This window comes from Cetorhinus maximus, chromosome 2 (assembly GCF_964194155.1).
Source record: "Cetorhinus maximus chromosome 2, sCetMax3.hap1.1, whole genome shotgun sequence".
In the NCBI taxonomy this organism is placed as follows: domain Eukaryota; kingdom Metazoa; phylum Chordata; class Chondrichthyes; order Lamniformes; family Cetorhinidae; genus Cetorhinus; species Cetorhinus maximus.
Genome location: NC_135880.1, coordinates 129315553 through 129339548, shown reverse-complemented (window position 1 = coordinate 129339548; position 23996 = coordinate 129315553). Strand labels below are relative to the sequence as shown.

The 23996-nt window shown below is 38.8% G+C and overlaps 1 protein-coding gene across 1 annotated transcript in view; it reads right to left on the bottom strand.

Moving 5' to 3' along the window:
* elavl2 (ELAV like neuron-specific RNA binding protein 2) overlaps window positions 1–23684 on the bottom strand; it is a 95913-nt gene extending 72229 nt beyond the window's left edge. The window contains exons 1-2 of the mRNA XM_078569430.1: window positions 23287–23684; window positions 2590–2680 (exon numbers count right to left, since the gene is read on the bottom strand). Coding sequence (XP_078425556.1) covers window positions 2590–2661 — 72 coding nt within the window. The 5' untranslated portion in view covers window positions 2662–2680; window positions 23287–23684. The remainder of the gene's footprint in view (window positions 1–2589; window positions 2681–23286) is intronic.
* Window positions 23685–23996: the final 312 nt, after the last annotated feature.

Sequence of the window (23996 nt, the reverse complement as noted above, 5' to 3'; positions counted from 1 at the left end):
TACACTGCAGGATTGCTGAAACCATACATGAATAGTCACGCATATCCACAGCTACTAGACCAATGCCATCTGGTGGTGAAACATTGCTGTGTACTGCTTTACTGTAAGCTATAAATAGTACTTTCTGACGACAAACCCCATTATAAATAAAAGTTTAAGAAAACATCTTAGTAACTATTGTTTTGCAGAAAATTGTCTAGGACATACATAACTTGATTAAATACAGCATCACTTGCTGTACTCATTTTAAAATCAAGGTTAGTCCTGTATACTGCACACATTAAGCTAAACTAGAAAAAATATGGCATTTACTGCTGGTAATTTACACTCAGCGCTCTAAGGTAATATTTAAAAGTAATCTGCAGTTTAAGAGAGGTATAGTTTTTCCTTCTATAAAAAACATTAACTGGTTATAAATTATCAAACCTAATGCCTCAAGTGTCAAAAATCTCTTATGAAAAAATACATATATATGAATTCATGTTGGTACCTTTTAGCCGAAATCTTTATCCACAATATTTACTACATGACCAAGTACCAATAGTTCTTTAACACTACTCAGTGGGCAGAAACTGACTACTCTGGGCAGTATTCTCCTACTTAGTCTGGTAACATCTCTCTTTCCCATTCTCCTTCCACACCTCCACCCCACCTTTCAAGCCAAAAATGTTGTTAAAATTGTATTCTTTAACTGCAATAATTAAAACGTACCATCCTACCACACAAGACAAAGTGCAACTTGAAAGCAAACTAATATTTACAAATTCACATTTGGCAGAGATCAACAAATTTGGACAAATGTCTCAATAGAAAATCTGTTTGGGGTGTGACACTCAATTAATCAAGATATGAACACCCAGGTGAAGGTCTACATCATCAGCATGATCTCTTTTTCCTCTCCAAATTCAAATACTTTTGCTACAAGGAAGCTGGATGTTCAAAAGGTTTCAGAATTTTTAAGACACAGGGATAAGGTCATCAATTGTTTGTACTGGCAGAAGGACAATTTCTGCACAAAATGACAGCAATCATTTGCAATTGTTAAATTGCGAAAACTATTTAGGTAAAAGAATTATTTGCTTTTTCTGATGACTGCAAGTTGGTCAATGCAGATACTTGCCTCTTTGGGCCATCTTCTACAGTGGAAGATGCCTTTAAATAGCACTCCAGTTATCATGTAGAAACAAATTGTGTGTTTCAGATGTAGATTTACACCATCTAATCCTCCACCCTTACATTCTATTAAACCCTATAGAGAATAATGCTAGATGCATTGCACTGGAATTTTCTACAGAATGCAGGAACACAATATAAAATACAGAAGTAGTGTTGAAATTACTAAGAAAAATTCATCAGTAGTATTATATGATGTTTTAAGACAATGAAACAAAAACAAAAAAAATGGAATTTGGTAATGACATGGTGTTGAGCTCTGAATGAAGTTAGTGTTCCAAATTAATTTAGGCCTGATGAATTTAGTAGTAGTGGTCAAGATATAATGATGCTGGAGCTGAGATTAGGAGAAAGCAGAGTAAATATTCAATGTAATAAAGTTATTAAGAATTTCAACTGAAAATATTGAGATAGTTTCACACAAATACATCCATTTATTTAGTTGAGGCATTGCACAAATACCTATTTCAATACATCTTTCCAGACATACAAGGTAGATGCAAATTGAGGTTTGTTTAATGATTAAATTCTGTTCAACTAGTATTCCCATATTGCACAGAACAGAAGTTACTACCAGCTTGAAACTTGTTATCCAAGGAAAGTGGAAAAATATCAAACACTAGAACTATTTTAGGCACAGCCATCACATATTTAGAACATTTGCTGTCATAGAATTACAAAAGCAAAAAAAAAAGCTTGTAAAATACAAGTGCATAGCACTTGCAAGAAAAGGGGCAGCAAGCTAGACATTTACTGCAATGCTTACTCAAATATTTAAGACATTTGTAATGACAGGTTATAGATCTATTTTGGCTTGCAGGTGGCAGAAATAGCATTAGGCCAGAATTCCATTGAACAGCTGCATTAACCTATGCACTCTTCAGAAGCAATCTCTTTCTAACCAACAGGCCATTTTCTCTGAATTTTTAAAATGATCACTACATTTCACTTAAGGAAATTTGCATTTGAGTCACCACATACACCTGAACCTTAAAACAATTCAGATTCAGTGTTATAAACATGGGGGCGTAGTAAATGATTTTAAACTCAAGATGAAAATTTCACTCAAATGCAATTGGCAACTCAATCTAGAGGTTAACAGCAGTTAAACATGTGCACCGCTACTACAGCAGACATAATACAACAAATCCACTTTCAACAAATACTGTTATTATACAAGCTCTAATCAGACCATACCAAAAATAGTTGCATTGGCTTCACTTTACATAGAGCTAGTTTTTTGTAAATAAAGTCTCATGCTGTTCCAAAGAACCATAAATGTTTCTGAACCAATTACATTTTTGCAAGACTACAGGACCCATGACAACAAGATGCATTATAGGTTTTTGGTATGGCCTCAATAAAAGATAAATATATCTTAAGTCACTACTGAATTTAAAGAAAAGTCCCACAGACCCCAGTCCAAGGCTCTGCAGGCCACGAACCACTTCTAAGCAGAGTAGCCACATCACACAGTCTGACTGCCATGTTAGTTTGGAGTTGCCGTCTGCAATATGGACACAAAAGAGTACCGTATGTTAGATTAACAAGATAATGCAACAAATCAGTTTACAATGCCTTATGTATATTCAGAGCATGTCCATGCAGTTTGGGCTCAAGACAATGAGGCAATTCCAATCTAATCTCGTTCTAAAATAATTACATACAGATGAGAATTCCCCATGCACAAGTTAGTGTAATGAATCAGCTACTGATGTGGAGGGATATTGACAAAATTGCAGCCAGGCTCTGCAATTTTTAAATCAATACATTAAAAACTACATACAAAATTGTAAAACACAATATTGTATTTCCACTAGGACAAATCAACTTAGGTGATGCGCAAGTGGGTTTCAGCAGTGTCTAAAAAAGTCTAATTGTAAAGATATTTACACATGCCCCTACAATTATTGTTTTAAGCTTAGCCTTACAGATAGATTTTTTTTAATGGTAGGCTTTCAGCATTTATCACATAAATGACCATCTGAACATTCTAAAAAACATTTCACATACACAGGGTTCAATGTGGAACCTGAGTCAGTGAACTTCTAGAAAGGAGGCATATGGCTACTACAGAAAGCAACCCCCCCCCCCCCCCCCCCCCCCACCCCCCCTCGTAACAGACCAACTCAGGCACTACATATACTGTCATTTTGGGGGGGGAAGATGGATGAAGCTCAAGGGTAACAAACTAAGTGAACTAGTTTGTTGCACAGCCATTTATGCCTTTACGTTTTCACAGTGAACACTAACCATCTACTCTAGCCTTCCAGAAAGTTCCGACTTTAGATTTGAGAGCTTAAAATGAAATTAAGGTTACACCTTAAACCTTGCAACAAGGTTTACAACTAATTGAGTTCAGTTACTCATAGTACTAACTTTTGGAATTAGCTCAGAATTCCAAAATTCATCATCATGTTAAGTGCCATCAACACAAAAACACAGTACTGTAGTAAGGCAGCCCATAACTTCTCATAGCAAGTAAGGATGCACAATAAACAACTTTGCCAGCAATTCCCACATTCAAACAAGGTCAAAAATTAAAAGTCACATTGAAGCAAGCTAAAAGCATCAGTTTTGTATTAATTATGCCATGCAATATTTTTATCCTTCACTGTATGAAGGCAATACATGAATTTGTTCAAACTCAGTCTAACGATTGTGCTTCACAAACACCCTTTTATGCATCAGAAATTTGGCATAATGCTCAAACTTTTGACAGATAAACAACAGAAAGACTTGCCAGTGGGCAAAGATGTGAAGAACTTCAGACCCTCAGAATCAAGCTAGAGATCTGGCAATGGGCAACCTAAAAATGCTTAGAGAACTGCAGTGCACAGACCAGTGTAGAACTACAGGTTCAACATAATTCAGTGTAGAGAAAGCCATCTGCCACATGCAACCCATGTCAGGAGACTAAGCTACACAGCATCTAGGATTACAAGGAAGCAGAGAAGCTCAAGAAAGAAGCACATTACAGCAAAAGCTTCTTCTGAACTGAAATCGGTCAACTTTCAGAAACCCAGTTAGATATATGTACTATACAAATTCTTGAAGTTAATGTTTTTGCTGAGTCTAGTATTAACGTAGCATTTCCACAAACACAAGCAGAACACAGATTTTTCTCTTTTTAAAAAAAAGAGTCCACTTTTTTGTGGATAGCTCAGCCTGGGTGGATTGCTATATTACCTTAGAAAGGCAAGGAATGGGGTCACAGTCAGCAAACAATTGAATAATTTCCACCTTGTATCCCAGGTTTTACTCATGAAAACAGCCTGCATCACGTGCACACACACACATTCAGTATGCCAGTCAAAGTTCACAAGACAATACGAACCAAAGTCAAAAGACAATACAAACCAAAGTCAAAAGAACATGTACTGGAACACATTTGGGCTATTGTGCAGATTAAAGGCTTTGCTTGTGGTGGCATAGTGGGTTATATTTCATGATGCAAACTTAAATCTAGCCAAGGTTGATTGATGAAAAGTCGTGCACAGCAAGTAATCCTAAACTTAGCTCCTACTGGGCAGGATTGTCAAGCTTGCCAAAGAGGGACAGTTTTTGAATTGCAGAACAGCCATTGTAGGAAGTGGATTAGTATAACCATGTTTCTTTGCATGAAGGCTGGGGTACTTTTGGGAGACAGTGTTGGTGAGTAGTCAGTGCAGACACAAACAGTCAATTCCACAGCACCAATGCCCTCACTGACAAGAAAATCTATTCAAAGCCCAACTGAGCCTCAATATGCAGAACCAATCACAGTAATCACCAACTGGATTCCAACTTAGGGGCCAATTAGAAAAAGCTAGGCTCAGGCGATTTTAGGATCCTGTTAGAAGCTACAGAAAGCAGATGAACACTGGACAAATTCTAATGTTGATAACATCTGTGAAATATATTTCCTTCATCTACACAAACAGCATTCATCAATTCTTGTGGGGCAGGGGTGAAGAGGATAAAAATAAATGTTAAACAAGAATAGTCACATGAGAAGGTGCATTTACAAACCCAAGTGAGGAAATTTGGCAGGAAGAACAGAAAAGCAAAATTGCATTTGAAGGACAGGGATCTAAGTTAGCAAGTAATTAGAATGGCAAATAGAATGTTAGCCTTTATTGCAAGGGGGATTGGAATATAGAAGTAGGGAAGTATTGCAACAACTGTACAAGGCATTAGCGAGACAAAAAGTGCTGTGTACAGTTCTGGTCACCCTATTAAAAGGAGGGATAAATGGAGATAGTTCAGAGGTTCACTCAGCTGACCCCTGGGATGAAAGGGTTGTCGTATGAGGAAAGTTTAAGCAGGTTGGGCCTAAACTCTGGAACGAGAGGGGGTCTTTTTGAAAGAGAAGATTGAGGAGGCTCGACAGGGTAGATGCAGAGAGTATGCTTCCCCTCATGGTAGGGGAGGGGGAGAATCTAGAACTCGGGTATACAGTTGCAAACTAAGGGGTTTACTATTTAACAATTAGATGAGAAGGAAATTCTTCTCTCAGAAGGTCACATTACTCTTTGAAACTCTCTACCTAACAGAGGAGGCAGGGTCATTGAATATTTCCAAGGTTGAGTGAGACAGATCTTTTATTTGCAATGGAGTTAAGGATTTTGGGGAACAGGCATGAGTGGAATTAAGGCCACTATCAGATCAACCACAATCTTACCGCATGGCGGAGCAGGCTTGAGGCTGAATGGCCTATCTGTGCTCCTATTTACATTATTACATTTGCCTAATTGCCAAAATTCTGCAGAATTTTATAAATGGATAAAAAGCAACCTCAACTCCCACCAACAAAAAAAAAATGGGATGACAACTTAGATTTTCAATCTGGTACAAGAGGTCCAAGCTTCTGACTTTGCCAAAGTTTCAAGATACCCAATTCTATTTCTATCCCAAATGATTCTACACCTACATAAAACATTTGTTTTTTTTCCCCCCCTTCACCCCACCCCAAAAAAGTTTATTTGTGCAAATTGCAGTCCCCTTTTCCTGAAGATTTTAAGCAGGTGAAATGGAAATGAGGTGGAAATAGCCAGAATATTGAATTTTCGATACAATTCCATCCATTTAAAGACCAACATCTGCCTAAACTTCACAAACTGAGTATTTAACAAGAGCAAGGATAACTGTAGGTTATATCAGTCGGATCTGATTAAATCTCATGACAATTAAGTTTTATTGCTGCCCAACTTCCTGCAGCATTCCAAAATTAGTTATACAAAAATACAATCTTGCTACAAAAATACAAACTTAGGCTTACTTTGCTTCTCTATTCATCTAGCCAAGATTTGGCAACAGCTGCACTTCCTGCATTAAACTAGTACTAAGGCTTTATGACCAATTTTCACTGCCACCATCAGCCCCCCATATCTGTCAAAGCACTACAAGAGTTAGGGAGAACCCCTTGTCACACTAAAAATAAGCATGGAGGGGGAGGATGATGACAGGTGTACTACAGTCCTCACCTCAAACTTCTTGGATGTGAAGGCTCAGCCCATAACATTCAAACATAGGAGAAATTTAGCCACTAGCTCTGTCTAAGTACATACTTCAAGCAGATTAAATGTTTTGTCAGGAAAAAAATACTTCAAAATGTACCAATACCAGATGAATTCTGATCCCAAAGTCAGGAAAGTAAATTTAATTTATTACAAAAATGGTAAAGTTTAGGGGAGTGGGATGGAGAAGGGGCGTGGAATGGAGAAAGAAAGCCATCTTAATACTTGTTTCTCCCTTATAAATTTAATCTCATCCTCAGGGCCTCCCAAAAATATTGCACTCCCAAAATTTCTTTGGCAATATTAACAGCAATTTGCGCACAAAAAAATCATACAAGCAAAAGGAATAAGTTAACCTGCCTCACCACTGATTGGATTGTGCCTGTAGTAGCCAACAGCATACTCTAAAAATGATGCCATGGAGAGAGCAGGTACTTGAAATGACACCGAATTGAATGCCAGCCTAATTTGGCAGGCTTGTTTCAAATATCCACATCAGCAAATGCTTTCTGGTTGCTAATTCTAGTGGCACAGACATCACATCAGTAGAAACTAATGGTTCAAAACTAAACTTGCAATGCAAGTTCACACGCACACCCCAGAAGGAAAGATTTTCCCATATTTCTGTGTTAAGGGTTAGTTACTTAGCATTTGTTCCATTAGTCACTAATTTCAGTTGAGGGGTTACTTCTTAAAAAAAAACTTTTGCCTGCAGGATTTAAGCTATTCAAGTATGTATAATTCTTATATAGGCATGACATCATGGCACAAGTTTGGCTGCCAGTGAGTCCTGGAACCAAGCAGCTTTGTAAATGCTGCTAAAGTTTCCTCTCTACCTAACTCCCAATAATGCAGGAAATTAAAAGCTGTATTTTTATGTTGCTCAAGCTCCTTCATATTTTTCCTCATCTTCCTGCCTCTAGAACTAAATCAGAGTTGCTTTGAGCAATTTAAAAAAGGATCAATGGGGGGGGGGGGAAGAGAGAGAGAGAGAGAGAGAGAGAGAGAGAGAGAGAGAGAGAGAGAGAGAGAAAGGTGGGAGAAGAATCCCAATCAATCACATTCTTGCCAATGATAAAATAGCCATCTAAAACAATGCTGGCCAATAGAAACTGCTGCCCAGTTTCATATGGCTACAGCAAGACTACCTTTAACCACATACCCCATTTTGGTAGCAAACACCTTATAGCAGGTAAATGAAATATGAAACATCTACTATCCAGCAAACAAGGTAGTGAAGTACAATCAAAAAAAAATCTCACTTTTGTCTGAGCATTTTATGAAGATGTTAGTACATATGCACATATCATGCAACTAAGTTGAGATAAAATGTCTATTAATCTTTTATTCACTAATCAGAAATGCAATCAGCTACATCTGGCTACTATATACAGTGCTGTAGAACAGTGTTGAAGAGTCACAAATATCAGTAAAAGGCATATGGATGTGCATATTAGCCAAAGCAAATAAGTTTTTGCCCCACTTAGTGAATCTGATCAAATCTATCTCCATCTCTAGTCAAGACATAGCAATGGTCAGAGATTTTAAAACATTAAATGAATGTTGTGTCACGTCCCGAATCCCTATGCCATGCTCAATCTATAATCTTCAGGCTTCAGTACTTCACACATACACTTCTTCCCACTTCCATGCACTTGACCATGCAAATAGATTGCAGAAGTGCATTGTGTCTGCACTTCAATAAGCTACTTTGAGGTTGCTTCTATTTTAATCATACACTCAACCAATTTTGCAACTAAACCACCTGCACTGAGAAGCAATGCTTCACCTCTAAAGAACCAAAAGCTTAAATCTGCAAAAGCAGCTTTGAGTTTTGCACTTTCTACAGCTCCCTGAAAAATTACCAGTCATCCATTTCAACATGTAAAAACATTGTGACAAGTATTTCAATTAGTCATTATGCCCTTGCATTCCATTCAACGAATCCAAGAAGTACTTTGCTCTAGCTGCAGCATCCATCATAACTCTTCTCCTGCTCTAACCCAAACAAAGCCCATTATGGACAACAATGCAGATTTATCAGCAAGAGCTCAATCACAATTTTCTGGTCCAAAGGGCCCTCACTTCTTCCCAAATCTAGTGGTACAGTTGTCATCCCCATGTTCAAGAGTCTCTAGATTTATAGTTAAGGATCACATTCATTCAGTAGATAGGGCATTTACACTTATTGGTGAGACAGTGAATCTTCACAATATTGCCAATGGGTAATTTGTTAATTGGGACACATTAGGATAAATGGCAATACCCCGGGCCCGACTAAAAGTCACTACACCTGGACTTGAAAATTTGAGCAACGTTGCATTGTGAATAGAACCAGTTTTGACTCAAAGGCCAATAGCCCACCCGCAAACAATGACCCATTTTGCCACTATGCAGCAACGTCAGCTAAAAATCCTCATCTGTATGCTGCTAGATGTCAAGTACAAATTTAGACAGAACAGATCAACTGAATTGCTGATACATGCCTCAGATTCCTGAGGTTTTAGGTTGTTAAATTTAATGATCTAATCTTACCTACACTAGAAATAAAAAAGGCTCATTAAAAGTAAAATAATAAACACTACTCAAAAGTTGTTCCTAAAAGAGACTTGACACAATGCTTATAGAAGTTATTCAAAAACACTTTCCAATTTATTTGGCTACAATACACTTCCAAGAGCATTACACCAAGTTAATCCACTTTAGTTGAGGAAGGTGGTGTTGGTCTTGATAGGCAAAATCCTCCACAACAATAGCAGATTACACCATCTAGAATTTAACATTACAAATGTTGTTTTAAATTAAAATGTTTGTCTAGAGACTTAAAATGCAAATAATGTTTACAAATTAAATGGCACTTGATTACACAACCTGTCCTTGTCTGTTAAGATGAAGTTATCTAAATAGGACAAGGTTCCTATTTGCACAAATTCAACTTATAATTCAAAGTAAGAAGCTTAATGTGAAGAATAGACTATCTGACTCGCATTCAGGCTATTCACAATTGCTGCCAAAGTTTAATTCACAATGCATACAGCCATAAAATCAAATCCTGGAGAATGGAACTGATCGGTTTACTAAGCATCAAGTGTCTTGAGAAATGATAAATAGTCATAATACACCTATTGTACACTAATGCTATTTTACTAACCTATGAGTAAGTAATTCCACACCCATTTTTCAGTATTTTGGACCTTTAATGTAGTCATTTCCAACTAGGAATACAGAACTAAATACTTTATTTTTGGAAGTGGGTAGGCTTACGGAAAAGACACCGGGCTTTTTAAATCCATTCAAATTTACAAGCCTAGCCACAAGAACAGTAGACAATTGAAAAGTCAGGTTACAGAACAGAAAATACACCACCCAGCAGTATGTGCTAGCACGTCAAAACATTTGACTTTGCCTTGAATTTTGATGAAGTCAACACTAGAATTCAACCAACAGCTCCTCCAAAAGGTCTGCAACGCTTGGAATGCTAATTCCAAAGAAAATCTTCATCTATTGCAATGGGAGTATATGAAAGATGAGAATGCACCCTTTAGTATTAATCAAATCATATGCCTTACTGTACCAAGGGAAGGCATAAGGGAAGGATTACACTAAAAGCAAAATTTTTAAAAATCAAGTTGGTCTAAGTAGCCTGAAATGGGCTAGATAATACTACAACATTAGAAATCATAACATACTAAAATGCAGTATGCCTTGTAGTTGAAGTTACATAATTACACAGTATCCAAAATAAAATGGATATTTAAAGTTTTACAGTAACATAACAATACCAATTAAAGTGCTGTATTTCAAAATCCACTCTAAAGCAAGATAGTATATTTTATGCAAACAATTGCATCTGGTTAGAGTGTCATTTTAGAAAAAATGGGTATGAGAAATGAGTGGGATTAGACCCAGTGGCTAAAGTGGAGAACAAACCTGAGATTTCTGGCCTCTGCTGCAGCATACTTGGCATTTCTAGAGTTGTGGCTGTAAAAGCCACAGAATGATTGAAGCATCACTTAAAAAGCTGTGCCACTTTAAAAAATAAATTGTGGTGCATTGATCTTTAACCTTTGATGTTCATTTCAGCAATTTTGTTTCTATTGATCTGTTCAAACAGTACACAAAATTTTGAATCAAGATAGCAGCCATGGATTTAACATGCCGCAGCATTATAGTTGATCAAAATACAATAGCCCTGCAAGGCCAAAAGTAAATGCATACTATATACACCATTGATCAAGTATTTTTCCACAATGGAAGCCCAATACAAGGGATTATTTCCCTCATTTAAGGACGTGGAAAACTAAAATTAGTTGGAATCTAAATTAGTTTTCTGCTTAGTTGGTGACACCCTATGTTACTGCAGTGTCTTTCATCTATGGAACCCATTGAAATACAAACAGCCAAGGATTCAGTTTGTCTTGCCATAGAAAGTAGCACATTAATCTGTGCGTCAGGTCAGAACCTTCAAGTCCAAAAACAGGACTTGTGCTTAATCCATTACCAGTGCAATAACAAGCAAATAGCACACTGCTGAAATGCTGTACCTTAGATTCCAAGGTACTATTTTAAATGTGCTGTGCACTGGACACAAAGACGTGTCCCAACAAGATGCCAGCTGTGGTGCTAAAGATATATGCTGCTCCAGAACAGCTGTGCCTTTAGTAAAACTATTGTCAAGCTACAAGACTTGCACCTATACGACAACGTGGAAAATTGCCAAGTACGCCCTGGCCACAAAAGCAGAGCAAATCCAATCTGGAAAACTACCGGTCATTCATCCTACTCCATGTCAGCAAAGCGATGAAAGGAGTTATCAGTAGTGGTGTTAACTGCCACTTACACCAATGGCCTTCTTACTAATGCTCAGTGACTACTGCAGGGCTACTCAGTTCCAGGCCTCCTTACAGCCTAGGTCCAAACTAGAGGTGAATTCCAGAGGTCCAGAAAGAGTGGCTGCCCTTTACTTCAAGACAGCATCCAGTTGAGTTTTGCATCAATGACTTCAGTTTTATGGAGGATCCATGTGGTCAGGAGAAAAGCCCCCAAGTGCCTGGAGTCATATCTAGCACAAAAGGAAGATAGTCATACTTAGCAGGTCAATCACCTTAATTCAGTCCTTGCTACAGGAGTTCCTCAGGGTAGCATCCTAGGTTGAACTATTTTCATCTGCTTCAGTGACCGTTCCTCCAGCATTATGACAAATTGGGGACATCTATTGAGGGTTACGCCTCATTGAGCAGATGTCCCCAGATAGCCTGTGCCCACAGACTACAAGACCTGGACAACATTCAGGCCCGGGCCAAATGGCAAGCAATATTCTCACTAGGCAATGAACACCTCCAACAAGGAAGAGAGTCTAACCATCTCCCTATAAAATTCATGAACATTGCCAACAGAATCCTCCACCGTGAACATTCTCAGAATCGCCATTAACCCAACACTCAACTGGACCACCTACACAAATGCCGTGGAATCAGAGGATGGATATTTTGCAACACGTGGCTCGCCTTCTGACTCCCCAAAGCCCTTCAAGACAAAATCATCCATTAGATCAGCAGCCAACATCATTCCCTCCACCACACACCATGGCTTCAGAGGTGTACTGCAATTCAATGTTCTTCAGTAGCATCTTCCACCATCTAGGACAAGGACAGTAGGCACTTGGAAACACTACTACCACCACCTCCAAATCACACATCATCTGGACTTATGCATAATCAACACATCAAGGGATCAAAATCCTAGAACTCCATACCAAAGAGTCTTGTGGGTGAGGTTCACATGGCGTGCAACAGTTAAAGGCTGCAGATTTACCATTACTTTAAGGGAAACCAAGGATGGGCAACATATGTTGGCCTTGTCAATGACACTCATATCCTAAAAAAGAACCACACTTTTTTGAAAATGGAGGTGCTTTGCACTCTCTGGGTATTCCTCAACCAATTCCACCTAAAGATCTGCTGTCTGTACAATTTCAATAATACTAAATGACTAAAGCACATCTACCCAGCACTCTACTACGAGATGTGATATGAGCCTAATGATTTGCCTACTGATTTGATTCAGAATCACAAGTTTTTTAGAATGATTGCGAACAATCGGAACTCAATGCTCTTGGGGTTAATTTTAAACCAGTATCAGTGCAAAAAAAGTAAATGGTCTAACTGATCAGCAGCCAGTACAATGGCAGTAATCTATGTTAGATGACTGAACACAGTTTAAGCATCACAATGAACTGAAGTGTGCAATTTGTGGGTAAAGGTGAACAGAAAGGGCAAGGGACAGAGCTTAAGCAAAATGTAAAGAGGCATTGGTGACTGAGACATCAGGAAAAATAGGAAAAGGGAAGCCCAACACTACTTGAGTGTGTAATGCATCTGCAAGAAAATAGATGAATTAATAGAACAGATAGAAGTTAATGTGTTTGATCTAATAGCCACTGTGAAGAAGTGGTCAGGGTTGAGAACTAAATATTCCAGGATACTTAATTTTAAGAGAAATAGAAAAAATGAAAAAGGCAGAGGGGTGAGCTTTAACGATGAAGGATGGGAGGCATGAAAGAATCTGAGCATAAGAATCAGTTTGCGTGAATCTAAGAAACAAGGGGCAGTGATCAATGGTGAGAATAGTTTATGGGCCCCAAGCAGTAGTTGCAGTATCAGGCAGAATGCAAATCAAGAAATTAGAGGTGCAAATCTTCACAGACTGGGTAAACCAAATTTGCAGCATATGTCAATAAACCAACAAGGGAACAGGCTATTTTGGATCTAGTGTTATGTAATATGACAGAGTTAATTAATAAACTTGTAATAGAAGAGTCTCCAGGGAAATGTGATCGTAATATGATGAATTGTATATAGTTTGAGAATGATTTTAGGCAAGTCTGAAACTAAGGTCTTAAATTTGAGAGCAAACTAGATAGGTATGGAGGGACAAGTTGCTACGGCAGATTGGGAAATTAGATTAAATGTTGTCTATCTACTGTCATATCTTTTGAAGATTCATAATCTGCAATGTTATACATAAGAAAATAACCCCACAAGAAACATTGCCTAACAAAAAAATTAAAACTAGACCAAAGGAAGAGGCTTATAATGTTTCCAAAAAAGAGTAGGAAGGATTTTAAAATTCAGCAAAGGATGATCAAGAAATGAACAGATTGCTCTTGAAGAGATTGAATAGACTAGGCTAATGTTTCCTATAAATTAGAGGTGATCTCAAAGAGGCTTGGCCAGGTAGATGTTAGGAGGGTGTCTCCCCTGGCTAGGGAGCTTAGAACTAGGATCACAATTCTATAAGAACAGAGATAAGAATTTTTTTTTCATTCAAGGAAGCTTGCCAGTGACACTCCTATCCCAAAAAAGAATTGCACTTTTTGAAAAAAGGTAACTTTGTGCTCTGAATATTCCTCAACCAATTCCCACTCCCCCAGTTGTGCACATTCAATAACCTGAGTATATTCAAGAAGAACATCCATAGATTTTTCAATACAAAAGGAAATCAAGAGACATGGGGACCATGCAGGAAGGTGAAAACAAGATAGAAGAAGATTGGCCACAACCTTACTGAACTTTACATGCTCAAGGGACTGAATGGTTTACTCCCATTATTTTATGGGAGTGCAATGACCTGAGCATAAGTGGTCTGTACACATTAAAGTCACAAACTTAGAATTTCAATTATATTCCAATACCAAATTAAAAGATAGTTTTGCTTTCCGTCATAGACCAGACAGTACTACTTTGAAACAGCAAGGTTCCTGAAAATCACTTAAACTCAACAGTTCAAGTGACAAATAAAATAGCAAGCTTAAAAAAGGCAACAAGCATTTGCCAGTGTTTCTGCACTCAGCTCAACAAATCCATATTTGAAGTGCCAGCATGCCTGGCTAGAACAATGCTGAATTTCTTCTCATTTCGAGGAGAATTATGGAAGCAAAACAGCAAGTTTCATCAATCAAGCTGCACCACCTTATCAAAAAGGATTGAATACAGTAGATGTACTTGAACTCCAACTCAAAATCTTCCAGCAAATGCAATAAGCCACTAAAAAGCTGAATTAAGTCTATTTAAATAAATTAGACGATTGATGAAATAATTTACAAAAGTGACTTCCTGTACTGCCGAGATCAAGACATTACTGCAGCACAATTAGATTTGAGCAATTATAAAAGGTTGGAATAGTACCCTCAAGTTTTGCTTTTTGAAGGGGACAAGAGGGTCATTAGGCAGACATCAGTCTTTACACTTATCTGCAATTGGACAGCTGTGATTAGGTTTACTTGGTTCAACTTGATGTACTTATTAACGGTTCAAATAAGCTAATTGCTTCTTTTTCCATATTTTTACATCAACTGGTCACTAGCTAATTTAACATCAAGCATGCTTCAAGTGTCTTTATCCTCAAATGTGCATGCAAATTCACCTTCCTAGTGCTATTAAAACTTAGTAGCCTTGCCAACCCTTCCTCCTAATAAAGTTGGCACTTAAAAAAAAATCAAGTCTCAAAGCAAAAACAAGCTATTTGATTGAGAGATGAGATAACAATATGATAACAGCACCTCAAAATTTTAAATCCACATCCTTGTTTTCATATTCTTCCATGGCCTCATCCTTCCCTATCTGTGTAGCCTCCTGTAACCCTAGAAGCCTTTATCAGCATTTCTCCATTGCCCCCCCTGCACATTCCTGACTTTGAATCACTTCACCATTGGCAGCAAAGCTTTCACTGCCAAGATCCTAAACTTTGGAATTTCCTCCCTAAACCTCTCCTCGCCTCTCTCAAGATGTTCCCAAAAACTTGCATCCAATAAAAAGCTTTTCGTCATCACCTCAATATGGAAGGAGGAATCAAGTGTTTTTGTTAATATCACTTAGTAAAATTTCCCACAGTGCTTCTACATATTAAATGCAACATATAAATGCAAGTTGCTGTTGTAAATATTCCTGGGAAAATGTCAGTATCTGCATGCCAGATCAAGTGAAAAATAATTTCAGGCAGCAAGTTCATTAGCAACACCATTAAATAGCAACAACATTTAAGACCATAGCTCTCACTGTGTTCCTTTTTTGACAGGGCATTTATTCCAGCTTGCTTTCTATCTACTTGCTAAATGAACTGTAATTAATACCTAGCAGTTTAATACTACACAATTAATAATTTCTTTACAAAAATATTTTGATTCTTCCCACTGCTTCTCTTTGCTTTCCTTTCCACCACTCTCCCTCGAAAAAATGAGCATCTGGCCTCAATGCAAAAATGTCAGTGGTTGAATTATGGCAGTTAACTCAAATTACCACTGTAATCTTATTCTGAGACTTCCTAATGGAGGTCACCTTTCTGATGTAATCTAACAAGTGTTATTTATGAGCAAACTACCTGTCAAACAATTGTCAATATTATGTACACACGAGCACAGGAATAGTCTAAGATTTTTAAACAGCTTTACTAAACTACAGATTGTCTGCACAAATCTTAAATATAGCAAATTCCTACAATCCATCATCCAGAGATTAGCTATATCAGCAATACAGCTGTCTTCATTCTGCAGTTATTCTTTTAGCTCTGATTTCAGAGAAAAGTCAGAGATTCTTCTTTTTAACAGTAATATTGAGTTCTTTCTACACACTTTATGAGCTAGTTCCAACTAGCAAGCGATGGTTAGTTAATATTCTCAAATAGTTGCAAGTCACACCAACTTCAAAAAGACAGACAACATGACATTTACAAATTCTGCTGTTTTCCTTCCCCACATCTCACTGTCATCATGAACATTCATAGGCTGCTGTACTTGAACATTTGTTTACATCAAACTTGAATCATGAGCAAAGACTACATTAACATGTTTGTCCAATTACTTAATTCTGAGACACAGATGCACTACAAGGCTTTGAGACCTGTGGAAGGCTCGTTGGTCTATGATTCTCGCTTCGGGTTTTTACGAGGTGTCAGCTGTGGCTCAGTTCATAGCACCCTCGCCTTTGATTCAGAAGATTGTGGGTTCATGTCCCACTCCCGGAAACCAAGAACTGTGAATGTACTCGAAAGAGTTACATGCGATCTGTTGATAACTCGAAAGAGTTACAAGGCTTTGAGCGCTCATCTGGATGAATAACTCAGTTGAATCAGACATCTTCTAACTGCATCCATTCTTACTAGCATCTGCACTCGTAATTTTACCAGCCAAGCAAAGATTGAAACGTAACATTTAGTCCTTTAGAATAACGCCTCCATCCCTCTTCATGGTCACTGTCTGCAACTGAAAGGACTTCAAACTTGCAAGCAGCCTATTTGACCGTGAGCCGAACTTCCAATCCCATATCCTCCATCACCAAGAATACCAATTTCAGTACCTAACATTGTCCATCTCTGCTGCCTCAACTCATCTAATGGTAAAGACCCCACTCATGCCATTGTCCTTGACTACTGCAGTGCTCACCTGGTTGGCTTCCCATCTTGCATTCTCCAAGCTTCAGCTCATCCAGGAGCCTTCTATCCATAACCCAACTCACAGCAAGTCCTACACAACTGCTTCCAGTGCTGCCTGACTAGTCTAGCAACAATTTTTGTTCTGAATCCTTCCATGGTCTCACCCCTCTCCATCTCAACAGTCAGCCATACAATCCCCTGATATCAAAACTCCAACATCCAATTTTGGCTTCTTGCCTGACTAATTTTCATTATTTCACCACCAGCCTTCAGTTGTCTAGGCCCTAAGCCCTGGAATTTCCCCCCTAAACTTTTCTGCCTCTCTACCTTTAAAGTATTCTTTAAACCCACTTTTGAGCAAGCATTTGGTCACCTGTTTTAATAAGTCACTATATAGTAATATATTATATGGTTGCGTCAAATTTTATTGGATTGCCTTCCTGTGAAGTGCCTTGAGACATTTAGGACACATTACAATACAAGTTGTCTGTGTCACAACTTGGAATTGCACAAATGCTAAAATGTCACTAAACTGCTTAGTTATACTTCCCTCTCCACCATGGAACCCAATCTTGTTCCCCCTGGTCTTGCAAGAAAGCGCTGTTGTTGCCATATTGTTCAGTTTGCATCCAAAAATCATTTTTAACCAAAACTTTATATGGGGTGTGCTGAGAATATTCATACATATTCTTAATGGAAGAGCAACCAGATCTAGAGTGATCTCAAAATTCAAGGGGGCTGGTCTATTCAATAACTGAGACATGTGCATCCCACCTACCTCCACAAGGACTCGCCTACCTCTTACTCTTGCCCTACAACGATTACATAAAGCTGCAGCTTTTTTTTGCGGCGGGGGTGGTGGTGGTGCTGGAGGAGGGGGAGGAAACAGTTATTGACTGATCACACTGCTGGCATAAACCGTTCCATGCCAGGATTGGTTAAGGGTCAATTAAGAAAGCATTTAGTTTTCTGTCCTCCCTGCAAGTGGGAACAAAATCAAGTTATTAAATGACATTAAATTAACCTGTCTAGTCCTCCTCCAGACCCCATTTTTTCCATTTACAGGTTTCAGCCATCATTGGCAAATTTTACATTATTTCAAAAATACAGTTGATAAAATTTCTAAATTCAAATGTCAGAATGCACAGTGCAATAGAGGACAATCAGGTTAAATACACTACATATGCTTTAGAGTGGCTCTTTACTAGAATGGTTCCAAAGGTGAACAATTACTGTTATGTAGACAGGCTTGAGAAGCTGGGATTGTTCCCCTTAGAGCAGAGATCAAGTAATTTGATAGAAGTTTAAAATCATGAAGCGTTTAGATAGAATAAATAAAACTGTTTCCAACGGTTATAAGAGGCACAGATGTAAAGGTGATTGGTAGAGGCAACATGACTAAACTGACTAATTAGTATTTGGAATGTACTGCCTGAAAGTGTGGCGAATGCAGATTCAATAGCTTTAAAAAGGGAACTGGATAAATAATTGGAAGAAAAAAAAAAGCAGGGATATGGGAAAACATCGTAACTGGATAGCTTCAAGAGCAGCACAGCCTTAGAGATGACAGGTTTCCTTCTGTTCTGTACAGTACTACTAATGAATCTATATCTTATAATACCACAGCAACATTCCACACAGTGCATTGATTACAAATACTTAAGTTCCCCCTCATTGTGGAACTCATTCTGAGTGCTCTCAAATTCACACTTAAAGTGGGCTGGGGGGTGGGGGGGGGGGGGGGGGGGGGGGGGGGGGGTGAATAGAGAGAGATATGAGTAGGAATAGGAGATGCAACTCAATGAGCCAGCAAACTACACTAAAAAAAGGTGTTCAAAGCAGGCAGATTAAAATTTTACATGAAGCACACAAGTACTACAAACTGAAATTTGTTAATTATGGGGGCATTACTGCACTCCAGCTTAATATATCCAAATGCTGCAGAGAAGCCAAGCATAGAATGAATTATATAGCTAAAGTCATGTGGTGTACAAAGTCAAAAGTAATTAAACTATATTGCTTGGTCAGACTACACCTTGAATATTCAGTCCAATTCTGGTCACAGGCATGTGACAGTGCTCAAAAGTTGTGCATTTGAATAAAACAAATCCAAGTTTAAATTAAGTTATTCTTGCATACAAACTAAGATAAGGCGACCATTCAGCCCCTCGAGCCCGTTCCGCCATTCAATATCATGGCTGATCTCTTTATACTTCTAACTCTACATTCCCATCTATCCACAATTCCCTTGCCTAACAAGAATCTACCTCTGCCTTAAAGATATTCTTGCGTTTTAATTATAAATATTTTATGGGAATTTAAAGATTTAAGTTCACTTACATTGAATTATTCTCTTTTGTATTGCAAGAAAACGTTTCTGCTTCACTACAGAATCAATATAGATCAGATTTAGTTCTAAAGCTCATTTGTGCAATGCACCTGAAGCAAAGATGTCAAGTATATTGGTCATGCCGATAATTTTCAATATAAAAACAATTTCTATATTCCACTATGACTAATTTGCTGGTCACAATACAAATGAATAGTGCAACCTGCTTATGGCAAGTTGAATTTATGCAAGAACACAGGTGACAAGCTTCATCGTAGTTTAACAGCTGAAGTAAATTTGGATGTGGGCAGTAAGTGTTAAGACTAAAAAAAACACCAGGCAAAAAGCAATCAAATATCCTATAAATTTGGACTTGCCACACTAATTATTGCCGAGTTTGTTAGAAGTTTGTATTTTATAACTTTACACCAAGCACTTTACCATACAAGTCAGAATGATCCACTAAAATTGCACTTCACAATTCTGATGCATCCAGGCAGTTGGCAGGAAGTCCATGAATTTGAAAGCCGAGGCATTCAATTATTTATGGAAAACATTTTCCCAAATCTTCGAGTGCCGTATTTGCACAATAGCAATTCTTTCAAGACCTTAAATGGCATTAGCATTGACTTTATATACCCAGCACTGAGGCTTCTAATGGAAACATTTTATTCTGTGTTTCAGCAATTCAAAAAGATTATATGTTCATCAGTGGGCTATATAACACTTATTCCCATTACAAACACGATATTTAGCATCAGCATTTTATATATAGTATGTTTTCTTTTTAATGTTCCACAAATAAGTCAAAAAGCTAAATCAGACATGGCACAGCTGACTATAAAGTCATTTATTTCAGAGTGCATGGTGAACTAATTCCAATAAGGAATGCCATTTAAGCCTCTCAGTCTTCTTGTCTCCGCCATTGGCAAACAAATTAAATGTTTGCAGTTAACTAATGATTTATGTCCTCCAAGTGTCAATGTTTGCTACAGAGGTGAAAGCCACATGCTAATGAAAATTGTTCAACGTATTATTTGTCATTTTACAGTGGGGCTAATTCTGCCAGATAAGGCAGTCCACTGGACTCAACTCTACAAGATCAGCTTCTGAAAGGGTTTCCAGCTTTTCAAGTCTTAACTTATACTGCCACTTTTGCTTGGATATGCCTTAAACAACTGCTTACCACTGTAGAGACAGTATAATCACATTCAATATGCCTGTATCTGGTGTAATAGAGACAAGTTGTTGGATAAAGAAAATGCTGCACTTTCTAAACTATAACCATCCATAGTATTTTTGAGTCCTCTGGAGGTGGAGTTATCTTGAACAATGATTTGTTTTTCCCAAGAGTTCAGGTACCTGCCTGAGTCATTTTATTTAAGGCATGAGATCCTGACAAATTATAGTTGAGAATACTTAGGGAAAATGTACTCAAAAATGAGCCAGCGGGATATAAAACTTTAGGTTAACGTTGTTTTGGTTTTCATTGTGTAGCACCACCAGCAACTCGTACTCTACACAGATAAGGAAAGGAGAAATTCCAATTTATGTATCCTATTGTTATAAACCTATTAAAATGCATCGATTACTCAGGTATGAAAGATGAGTTATTTACAGTAATGAACAAAATCTGCGTTTATAATGTCGAGACCGCAATCTCAATCTGAGGTGGCGCATTTTGCCCCTTCTCAATTAAGTTTGATTTAAGCACAAAGCGTAAAACAACTCAATAAGCAAACGGAATTGCTGTTAAGAGGGAAGAACAGGATTTGCAGTAGGTCGTTTCGGACGCCGGCGAGGAAACACAAGCGTTCTCCTAACCAAGCCCCATGTACCTTAGCCAGCCGCACTGTTACAAACCGGGAGATAATGTAACTCTCGGATTGACTGCCCTGGCGCCAGAGGAACCAAGGTGCAGGTTGGCGGCCAATGCTGCGGGATTGCAGCCCAACCACACACCGCCCGCCCCCGTCCCCTAAATCCCGGGTACATGTGGAGGAGGGAGGAAGGGAACAGAAACTAAGAGACGATGACAGCCTCGGTGTCCGAAACAGATTCATTTCATCCAAGACCAATTTTATTGTCACACACTGCAACATAAACCATTTCCCTCCCTCTTTTCGTTACCAACTGGCAACCTAGCACCAACCCCCCCAACCCCCCCCCCAAAAAAATGCGGTTTGGCGGGAAAAAACACATCCTAATGTTTGCAGGTTTGACAGTGACCGCGCTGCAAATGGAGGTTGGCGCCCCTTCAGGTACCCGACACAAACTGAGCCCAGGATTACTCTCCTCCACCCACTCCCAAACAGACAACATATGGGGTAAACCAAGCATAGGGCCCAGGTGAAGGTTGTATTAATAATGGGTTTGAAAAAAGAGCCGTGACCCATGCCATGGGGTTGAAGGGACCAATAAAACACAGCCCTGTGAAATTATTACTACCATTTCTGCGTCAATGCAAAAATGGCAGTGCTGCTTTAGAACCACCTAATGTAGGTAAAACCCCAAAGTGCGAGACCACCCTCGTCCCCACATCCTAACCTTTTTCGAGAGTTGGGTCTCATTGTATTGGAGTTTCCAAAACGTCTGGCATAAATCCCTATTTGAGGGTGGCGGGGGCAATGATCAAACCTTGCAAGTGTTGTGGTCCAGCGCCGGTGGATGTTTTAGCACTTGCATTAGTTAAAATTTATGGCAAAAAAATAATGTGAAAACGAACCGGTTTCCCACCTCATCTACTCCCAAGTGACGACAAGGTTCCAAGATGTGCAGCTCTTCCAAGCCTGGGGGGGACACACTGAATCTCGAACTGAACACACGTGGCTGCAGAGTATCCGAGGTGGGAAACGTTCGGAACTGACATCAAATCTTTCAAGCATGAGCAACCCCCCCGATTTCAAGGAGGGGCATTTATAATTCAGCCATTTAACCTCGAGAAATGGGTTAGAAAATCCGATTCCCCGCACGTGCCGAACTTCAACCAAATGGCAAGGTCGAGGGTCTATGCCCTAAAAGGTACGCAATTAAGTTCATTTTTTTGTATTAACATCCGCAAAACATGCATTGTCGGTGTAAAGTTACCCGAGTCGATCGTTTTGGCAAATTAAAACATAGTAACTTTTATAGGTAATGTGGTTTCACATTCTGAAACAGCTACAGAGCTCCTTTTATCTTTGGGCTTATCATGCCATCGGTTTTCCCAGCGTTAAAAATGTTTTATTTTTAAAAGCCAACTAAATTGGAAATTTCAATTGCCAAAGGAGTAAAAGAGACGTCAAAAAGAAAAACTAGGTGTGCAAATAACTGCATTTAGACCCGATGCGACGGAGGGAACGAGATCTCACCTATCTTTAGACAACAGCATCATTGCTTTGTGATAGATATTCCACAGCCTCCAAGTGGAAGATAAAACAAATACATCCAAGAAAAATTGAACATCAAAAAAAAATGCACTTTCAAAACCCCGTTCTTTTAACGCTGCTATTGTGCGCAAGACTAATGTACATTCAACATCCAGATCATAATATTTAAGATGGGCTTCATGTTCTGTATCTTTTTGTATTAAGTGGCTCTCGGAACCTTAACTAGTCAGTTCTATAACCGCTATTGGATTCAAGGAGGTGTGACTCCAGAAAGAGCAAAGCCAAAAATATTCATATTTCCCGGCATTTATGTATCTTAAAAAGACGCTTCCCCAAATTACAAAGAGACATCTATCGTAATTGCTGAAATTCCACTTTACTACTGGATTGGGTACTCCTTTCATACACGAAAAAACACATTTCCGCACTACATGTTAGAAGGAAAACCGGTTAAATGCAAACCCCAAAAACAAGTAGAGCGATCACTTACCTTTAGGCTTCTTTTTTTAAAAGGAGTAGAAAAGTTAAATGTAGTCCTTTTACCAAAAAAAAGGAAGATGTGACGCAAAGGGTATTAATAGTTCAAATACAGCAAAACCCTGAAGTGAACGCAGCCTAGAGAAGTAATATTGGGTAGGAGGGAATAAGTACCAAAAAAACGTCCAATACAGAAAGCAAACAAAACAAAATGCACAAAATAAACTTTAATATAAAAATACTGGGGAAGTCTAATTAATTAAATTGGTGGACAATGTTAAAACAAAAAAAAAACTTACAAGAAACAATTTAAAGGAAACAAAAGAATTAAAGGACGGTCAAAACCGGCTTCCAAATCTTCCCCCTACAACAGAAACACCAGCTGCATCACGCTGTAAGGAGGTCTGACGCAGATGCGAAATAAGAAGGCGCTTTTTCTGTCACTGGGAGGTGTGTTCGCGCACTCCTTTATAGAGCCGAACAACACCGCAGCTCTGCACCTCTCCACATCCGCACTCACGAGAGCGCCTCAGCACCGTGCACGCTCGTTGGTCTTCGCTGCGGATCCACATGAAGCGGCCCGCATATAGACCGTGGCGGACGGATACTCTCCCGGCACGCGCGCAGCCTGGTCTGGCAGGACGGGGAGGAGGAGGGCGCTGCTCATTGGTCGACGTACTCGCCCTTTCCCCTCCCTCCTTCCCCACCCCACCCAATCGATCC